This window comes from Platalea leucorodia, assembly GCF_965183815.1.
Source record: "Platalea leucorodia genome assembly, chromosome: 1".
NCBI classification, from domain to species: Eukaryota; Metazoa; Chordata; class Aves; order Pelecaniformes; family Threskiornithidae; genus Platalea; species Platalea leucorodia.
The window spans coordinates 20338203-20351536 of record NC_138823.1 but is presented as its reverse complement, the minus strand read 5'-3'; the positions used below and the strand labels follow the sequence as shown (position 1 = coordinate 20351536).

Sequence of the window (13334 nt, the reverse complement as noted above, 5' to 3'; positions counted from 1 at the left end):
CCCATGCGCAATCAATATTTTCTGAACGTCTTAAAAATCATCAAGAGGGATGCACGCAGGCCAGGTATATTTTTGATGGCCCAGGCAAGGAGCCTAAGCTGAAGAACTGCCACAGGACTAGATCACAACAGCAAAGGCACACAACTGCCCTACTCTAAAAGGGTGCTGTCCCTCGGATATCCTTCAGAAAGTCAACTTTCCTCACAAATGACCATTCAACAAAGTAAGGGAGAAAAGATTGACCATTTTGGAGAGGACAGAGACCAAATTTAGAGGTAAAACCATCTCCTGAGAATGCTCCTGATGAAAGTATTAAAACATGTAATTCCATGAGGACAGATAAATAAGTAAACCCTCTATAAAATTTTCTTTGGTTTTAGGTCCCTTGCAAAAGTGAAGCATCTCAGGTCAGAAGCTGTTTATAAGTATTTTGCAATAATTGGCAATGGCTTTAAACAAACTAAAATAGCTGCTATGTTGCTGTGTTATGAACACAACCTAACGTACTTTGGGTTCATTGCAGTTCTCCTACTGAGTTACAGTTGCTCTCGCTGAGTCAAAACTGAATCCATGTCCATCATGTTATTAGCATGCACTGTGTAAAATGAGATCTAAAACAGGTCTGAACCAGCTGTAATGAAAGGCCGAAGAACATTTCTGCTAGTGGAGGGAAATCCAGGAAAGATGCTGCTCTGGCAACCTTAATTCAGAGGTTATTGTCTAAGCAGGGCCAGCACTACAGGACCTCACCCAGTTGGGATCTTTAAGTACTATCTCAATATAGATAAAGTGAAAGATGATGAAACTTTAATTCCCATTCAAAAGATTCTTAGCTATACGCTTGTCAGTGGAGAATCGCTAGGTAAATCGGTAGGTTTATAATGAAAACATATCATACCTACCAACATTTTTTGTAGTAATTCAAGAAAGAAGCAAGAGCAACTCAGTAACACCTATCTTTGCTAAGCATAGTTGCTGCTTCAGTGGTTTCCAACTTGCCCAACAAGTTTTAGTATGGACGTGCTGGGTGTTGTCAGCACTGCTATACATGTGCAGATTAATCTGTGCATGCACAACAGCCATTTGTCTGATGTGGCTAGTTTGGGGTTTTTTTGGTATTTCAAAGGTGGCAACCATACGGCTGAAAAGACCATATATTAGTGCAGAGCATATATTTGTGCGTAACACATTTCAGCCAGCATTTCAACTCAAAAAAGAAAATAACATGTCTAGACCAGGAAGTTTATATTTTGTGGCATCACTGCAATTCTCTGACACAAATACTGTTGTCCCTTTGCAGTGCAAATCAGTACAAGTTTCTCCCAATATATAAAAAGGCATAGACATTGTCTTTATTGCTGCACATGGTCTACTTGGGAGTTCCTGTTCATGCAACTGCCCAGTGATTAAAAAAGCACCACTTCAGGCAGTATCTAAAAGCCAACATCACACACACTATTTATCTTTTAGGCCCCTTCCTCTGTCTCACTATATCTATGTTTGGGTCTGTTTTTCATCAAGATGGAGAAAATCTTGACAATTCTCCAAAAAAATAGACAAAAGTTTCTGCAAGGTAAATTTGAGACTCATAATCCCTACACCATATGCTCTGGATTATTTTTAGATTTACATTTTTAAAATCCTAGAGAGCAAAATTATTTTTAAAAAACAGAAAACCATACTAGAAGGATTTTCGTAGTATTTTGCATGTATGTTAACCATACATGAGGTTTGCTCTTACCCTCTTCAAATAATGTTCATAATTAAATTAAAAGTGTTTATTTTGAAATGTAATCACAGAACTGCATGTCTTTTCTAAATATTACTTGTAATTACTTACACTTTCCTTGTTACAGTCATACAAACATCCCATAAAAACAACAAAAAAAAGAATGAAGGCAGATAGCATAAATTCCATTCCCTTATAAAAGGACAAAGTCCTACAGATACATTAAGTACTTGGCTCTGCTGAAACTGGTATTTCAAAAAGAAATACATAATTGATTATTTACTGGATGCCAAGATTTGCAACCTGCCTGCTATCAAAAGATGTTTCTCCTATTACAGTGAAACAGAGACCATGAATATTTTTTTTCACTGCTCACCACATCTTGGCTGATGGGATCTTAAAAACCTCTCCTTGCTTTGCAATCACATAATCAAGGTACAATAAGGTACCAGTTGCTTCTCTGCTTTCCCTTAAAAAAAAAAAAAAAAAAAAAAAATCTGTTTCTGCCCCATACTGCAGTTTTATTACTTTATGTTCTTACGCTCTTCACAGTTTCTACATCGAATCATTGAATCAGTTAGGTTGGAAAAGACCTTTAAGATCATCAAGTCCAGCTGCAAACCTAGCACTGCCAAGTCCACCACTAAACCACGTCCCTAAGCACCACATCTACACATCTTTTAAATACCTCCAGGGATGGAGACTCAACGACTTCCCTGGGCAGCCTGTTCCAATGCCTGACTACCCTTTCGGTGAAGAAATTATTCCTAATATCCAATCTAAATCTCCCCTGGTGCAACTTGAGGCCATTTCCTCTTGTCCTATCGCTTGTTACTACGGAGAAGAGACCGACTACCACCTCCTTTCAGGTAGCTGTAGGGAGTGATAAGGTCTTCCCTCAGCCTCCTTTTCTCCAGGCTGAACAACCCCAGCTCCCTCAGCCACTCCTCATCATAGGCCTTGTTCTCTAGACCCTTCACCAACTTCGTTGCCCTCCTCTGGACACGCTCCAGCACCTCGATGTCCTTCTTGTAGTGAGGGGCCCAGAACTGAACACAGTACTCGAGGTGCGGCCTCACCAGTGCCGCATACAGGGGCACTATCACCTCCCTGGTCCTGCTGGCCACACTATTCCTGATACAAGCCAGGATGCCATTGGCCCTCTTGGCCACCTGGGCACACTGCCTGCTCGTATTCAGCCAGCTGTCGACCAACACCCCCAGGTTCTTTTCCGCTGGGCAGCTCTCCAGCCACTCCTCCCCAAGCCTGCAGTGTTGCACAAGGTTGTTGTGACCCAAGTGCAGGACCCAGCACTCAGCCTTGTTAAGAGCATTCAAGTCCGTAAACAAGAGGAAAGGCCAGGAAATTTAATCACCAGTTTTTCACATGCTACCACCTAAAAAGAAATTTGGAGAGACAACTTCACATTTAAGCACATGTAATTGCATCAAAATAGAGTAAGACTAAAGCATAGAACAGATGTTCATTGGAGTGTTGTATTCAAGAATATTTAAGTACAAACACAAGGAATAGGAAGTGTGACCTGTACACATCCAGAAAATGCTAGCACCTGCTCCATGGACCAGAGTTTGATAGATAATGGTCAGAGATGTACATAGCTTCGAAATCAAGGTGCTAAAATGGAGCAATCCTAAAGTAAAGATGTACAATTAAGGTCTCAAATCCTTGTAGTGTCAGAGTAAGATCTACAGAGGAAAGTATTGTAATACTCCATCATTTTAGATGAGTTACAGTCATCATCTCATCAATTTCACATCAATTAAGTATTTTGAAATAGGATCATATACAAACACCAATTTCTTGTAATTCATCCTTCCTGCCCACCATCTCCACTGCAGAAACTTTATTGGAAAGATGACATTAATTAGAGTGTCTGTCAGCCTCATTCTTTCACTCTTGCCTCTCTGGTGTTTGACACCGTGTTGCACCATCATCTGCCTTTTTGGGGCATACACTGGAGTGACCACCACCCTGATCCCTTTCAACTTCATTTCTCCTCAGAGTTTTGAAAAAGTATTAGTGAAAATGGACAGGACAGTTCACCCCATGGTAAACCCTGGGAGAGCTGGAACAGCCAGAGGTAGAAAGAATAAAGTGATGCAGCTAAGTTTCAAGTCAGGCTCACAAGTTATCTTACTGCCCACAGATACATGAAGTTCAACAAGTGTAACAGTAAACCCTGGTCAATAAGTGGCCTTTATGTATGGAGCTGGCTGGACAAAGCCATCACGTAGACAGGAGAAACAGCTGTACAACCCAAACTTTGTATCTGCCTGATAGTGCTCAGAAGCAAGATCCACTTGACGCTTCATTTCCTAAGATGTATTAGTCAGAATCCAAGTATCAGAAAGTCATACCACAAGCCTATTCCACACTCTACACCAAAAATTACTTGGTAAGAGATTTAGCAGGCTTTAAACTGAGCAGTTCTGCCCTAAAAAGTGATAGATTTACTCTGCATGCACAAAGTGACTTTGCAGCACCCAACTGGTGCTTTCCAAAGCATTGCATCTGCTAAACAAGTACTACAAAGACAATGAGTATACAAACCAAGGCAGCACCTAATTTTGGTGTCTAAAGCAGCCCATGATGAAAGGATCAAGCTCTTACATTTGTGCATTATCAACAGCCAACATGTATGAAGTCATGCTTTTCACTAAGAAAAGGATTAGCAAATACTTGGAGCCTAGACAAATATAAAAGGTTCTCCAACTGTGCCTGAACAAAACTTTGAGGTGAAGAGAGGGCATGCCTGAGGAATTTAATTTAGTATTAAAAAATACCTGAAGCTAAATAAATCTCTAATACAAGAGAAAGTATAAATTTCAGGGATTGTATCTGTTAAAGTTAACAGAGCTACACCAACACATAATTTTAATAAAAGGTCAGAAGATTGTATGTGGTGGATCCCTTCTCATTTGGGGTTGATTTCAGCTTACTTCAGGGGCTAACAATTAAGATGCGTACATCAATTATAGATAGAGGCAATCAAGTCATCTTATTTAATATTTATTGAGTTTGGGGTATGTTTTATCCGATCAAAGGCAGGCATCTACTGTAGGATGAAGTTAATTGTACCAACAGCTCCATGGACTGTACCAACTAGCACTACATCAATTACAGAAGAAAACATAGACATTCATGTTGCAGGTAATTCCATGTAGTCACGTGAATCCCACCTCTGGAGTTTATAATCAAGGATGCATTCTTGGAAAGGGATGTTACGGTCAGCTATAAGCTTCTGAGTTTGATGCACTGTGCACTGGGAAAAGTTTGCAACCTGTGATGATCTGCAGGTTTGACTAGACAGTCCCCTCTAATCTATGGTTAGCTAAGGTTTTTTTGGTATTAAAAAATAGCTAGATGATCAGAAATGAAATGCAGACCTCCATGGGATAATCAGACTCTTGACAGAAGTAGCAAGAGAAAGAAAAAAGAAAACAAAAAAAACAGCTTACAAAAAGGCCATTGTTTATTTCTTTATGCCTTCAATTTTGATAGCAAACAACTCTTCCACTTTCTAGCTTTTAAATAATGTCATATTTTTCATTAAAAGTAGCTTAAGTAAACAACACCATGCTAACATACTTTATCATAGTAATTATGCTGGTCTGTATACTGTAAATGATACAATGAAGTGAAAAAACTGCATTCTTGCTGTTATCATCATAGCTTCCCTATATACATTCCCTATATACAACCTCACTTTTGGTATTTTTCATGCATTTTGAACTGCTCTAATAACAGATTTCAGCCAAGCTTTGGAAAACATACATACCCCTGCTTCCCCAAAAAAGGGATAACATAAAATTAAGCCAAGTTTGTCAAGCAGACAAATATAAGTTCTTCATCACAGTGTAAATCTTCTTGCAGGTTTTAATACAAAAGCATATGACTTCAAGGTCTGACCAGACACACTCACCTAGCCCAGTATCCCAAACCCAAGTGACCTGTAATGGAAACTAAGGGGTGGATGCAGGAAAGGAAAAGCATACATAGAGCAACTCTGTACCAGCGCCTGCTCCCCATTTTCGATTTCCACCATAACGGGCTTTGAGACACCCAAGGGTGTCAGATACATATGACTTGCTGCAGGGTACCCTGCCTGGCCTCCACTTGCTCAAGAAGGTCATGTACATGCCAGGCCCAAAAGGGTATCTTTTAAATATCACAAGCAGCACTAAAAACCTACTTTGTGCAACTGAATCAAGCAGCTAAACTTAGGCGTCTGTTTTCATGCTGAATTCTGCTCTTGGTATTTTGAGCACCTTTTCTACAAATCTTTGTGTTCCGCTTGAGCATCGATTATCCTCAGTAACACCGTGTCATTAGCTAGTTCGGTATTCAGTCATTCACTCACACACAAGTTCTGACTTCTGCTGGCATTTTAGTTTAGGAAACTTCCTCAGACTTATAGAATCATAGAATTGTTAAGGTTGGAAAGGACCTCCAAGATCATCGAGTCCAAACAGAGCATAAGTAGCCAAAAGTTTAAAAGTTTTGACTTTTCAATGGTTACAGTGTTAGGATATTCTTATTGCTGTAGTAATGATGTGTATATAAAGAATGTTTAATAACAAACTATCCTAAGTAGTAAGGGGCTAAGGAAGAGAAGCTACTCTCCAAAGCTTTACCACTGATCACAAGTACCTGGCAAATTACTCCAGAAAATGTTAACATGTCTTGTTTTTCACAAATTCTGTTACAAGCATTTAATGTAACACCTGAGGAAAACAAGTATTTCAAATTACAGCTTCCTCGTAAGATTTTAAGCCTTAACCCACAGACAAAAAGTTAACCATCCTCCAAACGTTTTGGTCTCACCAGCTCCAGAGAGCCTCTCTGTACTACAGTCAAGTCTTCCCATCAATGCAGGCACTGCTGTCACATTGACTTTTTTTTCCTCAGGGAATTTTTTTAGCATTTAATTTTTGATGGCTGTTTACAGTGAACCGTATATTCTTTTCTATCAATGCTTTTGCAGAATACCATCATTCACCTCAGTAAGCCAGCCTGACAGTTTTCATTTTTATATACTTCCATTGTGATTTGTGATACTCTTTGGGAAAGCTGTTTTTATCACGTCTCAAAGACAAGGGAAAAAACACTGACCCTTCGTGTGCCCCGTGATATTCAGTGAAATGCTAAGACATGAAGCTGTTCATCTTCTAATGACTGCTAAAGAGAAATCTGGAGAAAAGATAAACGTTTTCATTGAAATTGTTATGGTTTAACCCAGCAGGCAGCTAACCACACAGCCATTTGTTCATTCCCCCCACAGTGGGATGGGGGAGAAAATCAGAAAAAAGGCGAGACTCATGGGTTGAGATAAGTACAGTTTAATAGGACAGAAAAGGAAGGAAAAATAATAATAATGATAAAAGAATATACAAAACAAGTGATGCGCAATGCAATTGGCCACCACCCATCGACTGATGCCCAGCCAGCTCCTGAGCAGTGGCCCCGCCTCCCCAGCCAACCCCCCCAGTTTTTGTTCAGCATGAGGTCATATGGTATGGAGTATCTCTTGGACCAGTTTGGGTCAGCTGTCCTGGCTGTGCCCCCTCCCAGCTTCTTGTGCACCTCCAGCCTCCTCGCTGGCAGGGCAGTATGAGAAGCTGAAAAGCCCTTGACTTAGTGTAAGCACTGCTCAGCAACAACTGAAACAGCAGTGTGTTATCGACATTATTCTCATCCTAAATCCAAAACACAGCACTATACCAGCTACTAGGAAGAAAATTAAGTCTATCCCAGCCAAAACCAGGACATAAATGAACCAGCAAGTAGGTATCCGAGAGAAATGAAAAAGCAAGATATACAATTAAACAAGAAAGGGAAAGGAGGTGCTTTGATATTAGGCTAAGCCAGCTGTGAAATTATACCACTGACCTTTAAGCTATGTAATCCTTAAATATGTTCTAGAATAGCTTCTGAAGGAAAGGCAAGTAATCGTAATTACCTGCTCGGGATGGAGACTTCCAAAGGGAGAATTTACCGGGGTATTTCAAAGGAAGTAAGGTTCTGCTCTGAGCCCACTAGGCAAAGCAATATTCTAATGAGCTGCAAAAGTAATTAAGAGCAGCAGTGGAGTTAGCAGAATCTGTTGATTATAATGCATTTACTGAATATTTTTTAATGAAGTGACATTGACTAACAAAACACAAATCAATGCCAGGTAGGAACCACATTCTAAACCTTAATTTGTCATTCCGCTTCTACTGAACACCTTGGTTTGGGAAAGGGTTGAAAGCGGAAGGGGGATGAAAAAAATCTGGGAACATACCCCCAAATTTACTAAACTCTTGTTTACTTAAGTATTCTATATCAGCTACAAATCCACACAAACTCCAATACAGGCATATATACTTAAAGTTTACTGTACATTTAGCTGCTTTAAAAAAAAAATTATGCATGATATTTGCCCATAATTCTAGACTGAATGCAATTGATTTCTACCGCACAGGAGACTTAATCCATGCCAAAAATTCTATTTCATTAAGAAAATGATATTATGGAGCATCTGAGATCATGTAACAGACAAAACAGAATGCCAGAGAAATTTTAACTGCCAGTACCCCACAGTGAATGCCTGATTATTTGCAGATGGGGTATGGAAAAATTGTGAAATTATTGGAATTTTGGGTCCTGTACGAAAGCATTACTTCAGACTGCATGTGTCATGGCAAATGTCTATTATAATTTGAATACATTCTTAGATTCTGCTTTCAGTGCTTAGAACTGGCTATGCTTACTTCTTTAGACTTATTAACTGAAAAAGACTGCATTCTTCAAAGCACAAAACAAAACCCTTAGGTGATAGCACAAAACAGTGCCAGTAAGTCAACTGTCAATACTGACGTTATTTATCCAATAACTAAACTAAAAACTAATTTAAATCAATCTTCTTTGGAAAAGCCAACTGTTCAACAAGCACAACAATTGGTCTCAGATCAATCAGTGAACATGAGATCAATTAAAACCAGCTTAAGTTTTTGTAGGACAATTCACACAACTTGAGTTAGATGTCTATTCATTTCAGTACTCCCACAATGCAATCCTTAAGCTCTCTTGTAAAGCAGAAATACCACTATCACCCTCCACTGTCTAGCCAGCACTCTAAGTAGTTCCACATTTAATTAAAGACACAGTATAGCCTTTGTTAGCACAGATAGTCTGGTCACTTTAAAGGACTGCTATCGTTTTAGCCACACACACAAAAATTAAATTCTGGAAACCATCTGTTGAAAAACCATCAAAACTAAATTGCTTTACAATTTTATTTGTACCTTCTCTGAAGGTGACATATGCATGAAAGTGCAAACTATTTTCCTTTCACAGTTTTATTCCTGTTTGTACCGGCTTAACACTGGAGATGTTAGCTCCCTCCCCTTCCAGATAATTCCACAAAAAGTGCAATTCTTTCAGAAGTACAGATTTCTCAGCAGCTGAGCCACCTGATTTTCAGCTAACTTTAGAAATGGGAGTGGAGACATGACTGAGAAAATAACAGGAAAAGGGACGGCAAAATAATTCAGAATATGTAGATAATAAAAACATTTTATACTGAAGGTGTGACACCCCCCAGCAAAAAAAGAGAGGAAACAGAAAAAGAAAAACCCCACCGACACCCCTGACAGCTGGGGAAGAGCTGCAGTAACCTTTTCGTCCACATGGGTGCTGTACTGGCACATTTCACCGCTCCGATTCCTGAACTCTGGTAATCCCGACACTAGCGTTTTAGGAAAATAGATTAAAACCTAACGCACCGTTTCTCTTTTTTTCCCCTCAAAGGGATCCACAGGCTTTGAGCAAAAGTTGGCGGCACAGAAATCCCCCAGCGCTGGGAAAGGCGCGGTTCGCTCCGCCGCCGCGGCTCGTCCGCGGGCTGAGCCGGCCGAGCCCCGCGGGCATCCGCGGGATGCAAGGGGAGAAGCCGCCGTTCTGCCTCGGAAAGACGGTCCCACGGAAGGCAGCCTCAAAGCCCGCCCCACGGACACGCGAGCCTTAGCAGCGGGGGCTAAGGGCGAACCTCTGGCTGCTGGAAGCTGCCCGACGAGGTACGACGGCGAAATCAGTGACTTCCACTGCTCGCTGCGGCCGAGGCGCCGGCTGCCGGCAGCGCCCGTCCGGTGGCGGGCAGCGCCCGGCGAGACCCCCGGCTCTGCCGGCCCCGCGGGGGAGGAGGGCACCGCCGCGGCGAGGGGCGCGCAGCCACCGCTCGACGGCCCCGTCCACGGCAGCCCCAGGCGGGTGGCGGAGCAGCCGCGCCGCTCCGGCCGCTCCTTTCCCATCGGAGCTCACGTCCACGCCGCTCCTCCCGCTCCCGGCCCGGCCTCCCCAGCGGGAGGGCGGCGGGCAGCCCCGCGGAGGGGTCTCCACGCTGGCCCGGAGCCCGCGGGAGGGGAGCCGGGGCGCGGCTCACCTGCCGGAGCGCTCCCCTTCCTCGGCCGGGAGGGGACGGGCACGCAGCCCTCCGGCAGCCCCCTCCTGCCCCGCAAGCGCTCCTGCTCGCCGCCCCGGGCGGGTGTCCCGGGCGAGCAGGCGGCGCTACTCACCTCTCTTGCTGCGTCTCCAGCGGCCGGCTTGGCAGTGGCCGTAATCCATACAGTTCAGGATGATCAAGGCAAAGGAGAAGAGGCGAAACTGCATCCTGGGCCGCTGGGGTGGGCAGCCTCCTCCAGCGGCGGAGACCGGCAACCGGCTGCGTGCGGAGCTGCGAGGGGCCCCGGGCGAGGAGGGGGCCGGCGGAGCGCCGCGGGGCAGCGGCTGCCGCGGGGACCGGCAGGGCTCACACGCCTCTTGCTCCCCTTCGCGGGCGCTGCAGACTCAGAGCCGCTTCCAGCATCTCCCCTGCGCTGCAGGGAGAGAGAGGGGAAAAGCTTGGCCCCTGCCTGTCCTGGTCCTCCCTCTCCTCCGGCTCTCCCCGAGAAACAAGAAGAGAAAAATCGAAAACCCCGGTCGGGGGAGGAGCGGGGCCCCGGAGCGGAGTCACCCAGAGCCCCAACTTTTTCCCGCAGGCGGCGGACGAGCGCTGCCGCTCGGCACCCCCGTGCGCCCCGGGGACGGGCTGTCAGCCGAGGGAAAGCGCTATTTATCCCGGCGCAGGGGCGCACCCCGCCCACAGCCGCTCAGGTCGCGGGCACGGCGGGGCGAAGCCGCCCCCCCCCTACCTTCCGCGGCGCGGCCCCGCGGCCATCCCGCCCCGCCGCCGGGTCCGGAGAGCGGCTCCGCGCCGCGGGGCAGCCCCCCGCGGGCAGGGGCGGGCGGCGGGGGCTCCCGGCCACATGCAGGCGGCGCCCGCGCCGGACCCCCCCTCCTCTCCGCCGGCTTCCCCCGGCCGCCCGCCTCCGCCCGCTCCCTTTATGCGGCGCGGCGGGCGCTGCCAGCCGGGGCAGCGGGGCCGTGCGGGCTCGGCGGGGATGCGCGGGGCCGCGGCCCGTGGGTGGTGCCGCGGCCCCGGCCATGCCGCCGCCCGGCCCTAGCGCCGCCCGGCGCCGCGCCCCCGCCCCCGCCTCCGCCGGGCCCTAGCGCCCGCCCGCCCCGCGCCCCCCTCTTGCCTGGAGGCTCGTCCTCGGCGGGCTGCTCCCGCTCCCCGCAAAGCCTCCTCGTCGTTTCCCTGCACTGCTTATAGCCTTGGGAAACCTTGTCATGCTCACTTCCCTCTCTCTTTTTTCTTTTTTTTTCTTTTTTTTTTTCTCTTTCTTCCCGCGGTGTTTGAGAATTAACTGTATTTCTTTCTTTCATCCCTGGTTTTAAGACCTTCATCCATTTATTTCCCCCTCCTTTTCTTCTGGCTTCCTAAAATCTGATCTCGCACATTCCAAAGCCTCCTCTCTTCAATGCCACTTTCCTTGTGCTGGGAAGATGGCTCTTGAAGTCCTACAGTATAACTTTAGCAAGTGATTTTTAGCTGTTTCTGACCTCATCTCTACTTGGCAAAGGTATTGTAGAGATGGTAAAACAGGAACCCGAATAGTACAGATAAGAGGATGAAACAAGGGAGTACCCAAGAGTTTCCAGGTGAATTTAGCTCTGTGGCAGGAGGGTCCGTTAATTCCTCGTAGCATCAACTACACTGACCCTACAGAGCCATTTGATTTCTCTGGTCCTCACTCACAGCCTGTTCCCCAGCGCTGCAGGTACCGACAGACCGTGGCTCCTTGGCTGTGGTGCTGGACCTGCTGTGCCTGACCTAATGAGCCATATAGGACCTGGGGCACTGCGGAGCAGGTGCAAAAGCTGGGGAGGCAGCGGGGCTCTGGCACAGCTGGCACAAAGCCAGGTCTCACAAACCCAGCTGGATCCAGGCTGACTCTGTGCTGGGTGTTTCTGCCCCTTTCCATCTCCCAGCACTTCTGGTTGTGGGAATGTGGCGCTGAAATACCTGAGCTGCCTCGGGATGGAGCCAGCTAGGTTCTCACAAAAGCAGATGTACTCTTTCCAGAGCAGAGCTGGCCCTAGAAAGAGCGTAACTGCATTCACGTGGCGCTGTGCCTGAGCTAATAAATCCTGTTAGACCCAAGCTGGCTTTTTATCCGTGGCCCGAACAATCTGACCACAGATAAATGAAGTCTGACTGTACGGTGTTTACCATACCGTCCTGAGACCTCAGAACATTTGATGGTATTTATCAGTATAAAATTCCTCTGAAGCAGAGAAGCATTAGCATCCTCAGTTTGCAGATGGAAGACTGAGTTACAAAGAGGCAAAATAACTTGCCTGAAATCAAAAGGCAGGTATGCAACAGAGTCAAAACTTGATCCTGAGTTTCCCAAGTTTTCAGACAGTGCTGTAACCCCTGGGCTGCCCTTCTTTACACTTATCTACTGTAGAGTAGTAGTACTATACTAGTTTAACCACTAGTATGAAATGTAAAGATTTTTTAAAGTCACATTGCAATATATAAGAATACCTTCTGATGTCCAATCTTTATTTATCTTAACTGTTATTATGGGGTTACAGTGTATGAGATCCCACTGTGCTACAAAGAGCACCTAGTACCTTTCAGTGTTGTCATAATCTAAGAATTACAGAGACAGGACCCGTCAACTAATTAACACAGACCTAAGTACTAGGTCAATCAAGGCTGTTCTAGCTCAGTGTTAGTGGTCTTCAAGTGGATTTGGAGTGGATGCTATGGGGAAAAGTGCAAAACATAAGGCATGTATATATGTGGTTTGTGGTCTTTATTTTCCCCAATCTACTTACACAGTGAAACTTTCCAAAGGAGATATATATATATATAAAAATATGTATAGATATAAAACTTGTTGCAACAGCAGCCATATTTTATTTTAGTGGAGGATGTTTACAGGCAACCAGAGTTCTCCAAGATGTGTAGTCCTCATATCCACTCTAACTTCATGTGACAGATTGTGTGCCACAGACAGCTGGGACTGAGACTTTTTGTACTAGCAGTATCTTTAGGGTACATGGTTACTATTTTCTGATGCAGAAATAAAAATGTACCACCACCCCACAGTTCATTCCGAGCTGCAGTGCAAGGGAGAGAGAGATCAGACTACAAGAGGAAGGGGAAATCAAACAGAAGTGTTAACTACACCTTTGTGAGGACTCTGGGAAT

General features: G+C 45.2%; 1 protein-coding gene across 2 annotated transcripts in view; it reads right to left on the bottom strand.

Annotated features, from left to right (window-relative positions):
• The window catches only part of RSPO2 (R-spondin 2), a gene marked incomplete at both ends in the record, with an annotated part of 113352 nt that extends 102953 nt beyond the window's left edge, over window positions 1–10399 (bottom strand). For both annotated transcript variants that reach the window (XM_082310222.1, XM_082310223.1), the window contains one exon: window positions 10306–10399. In XM_082310222.1, the coding sequence (XP_082166348.1) occupies window positions 10306–10399 (94 nt within the window). The remainder of the gene's footprint in view (window positions 1–10305) is intronic.
• Window positions 10400–13334: the final 2935 nt, after the last annotated feature.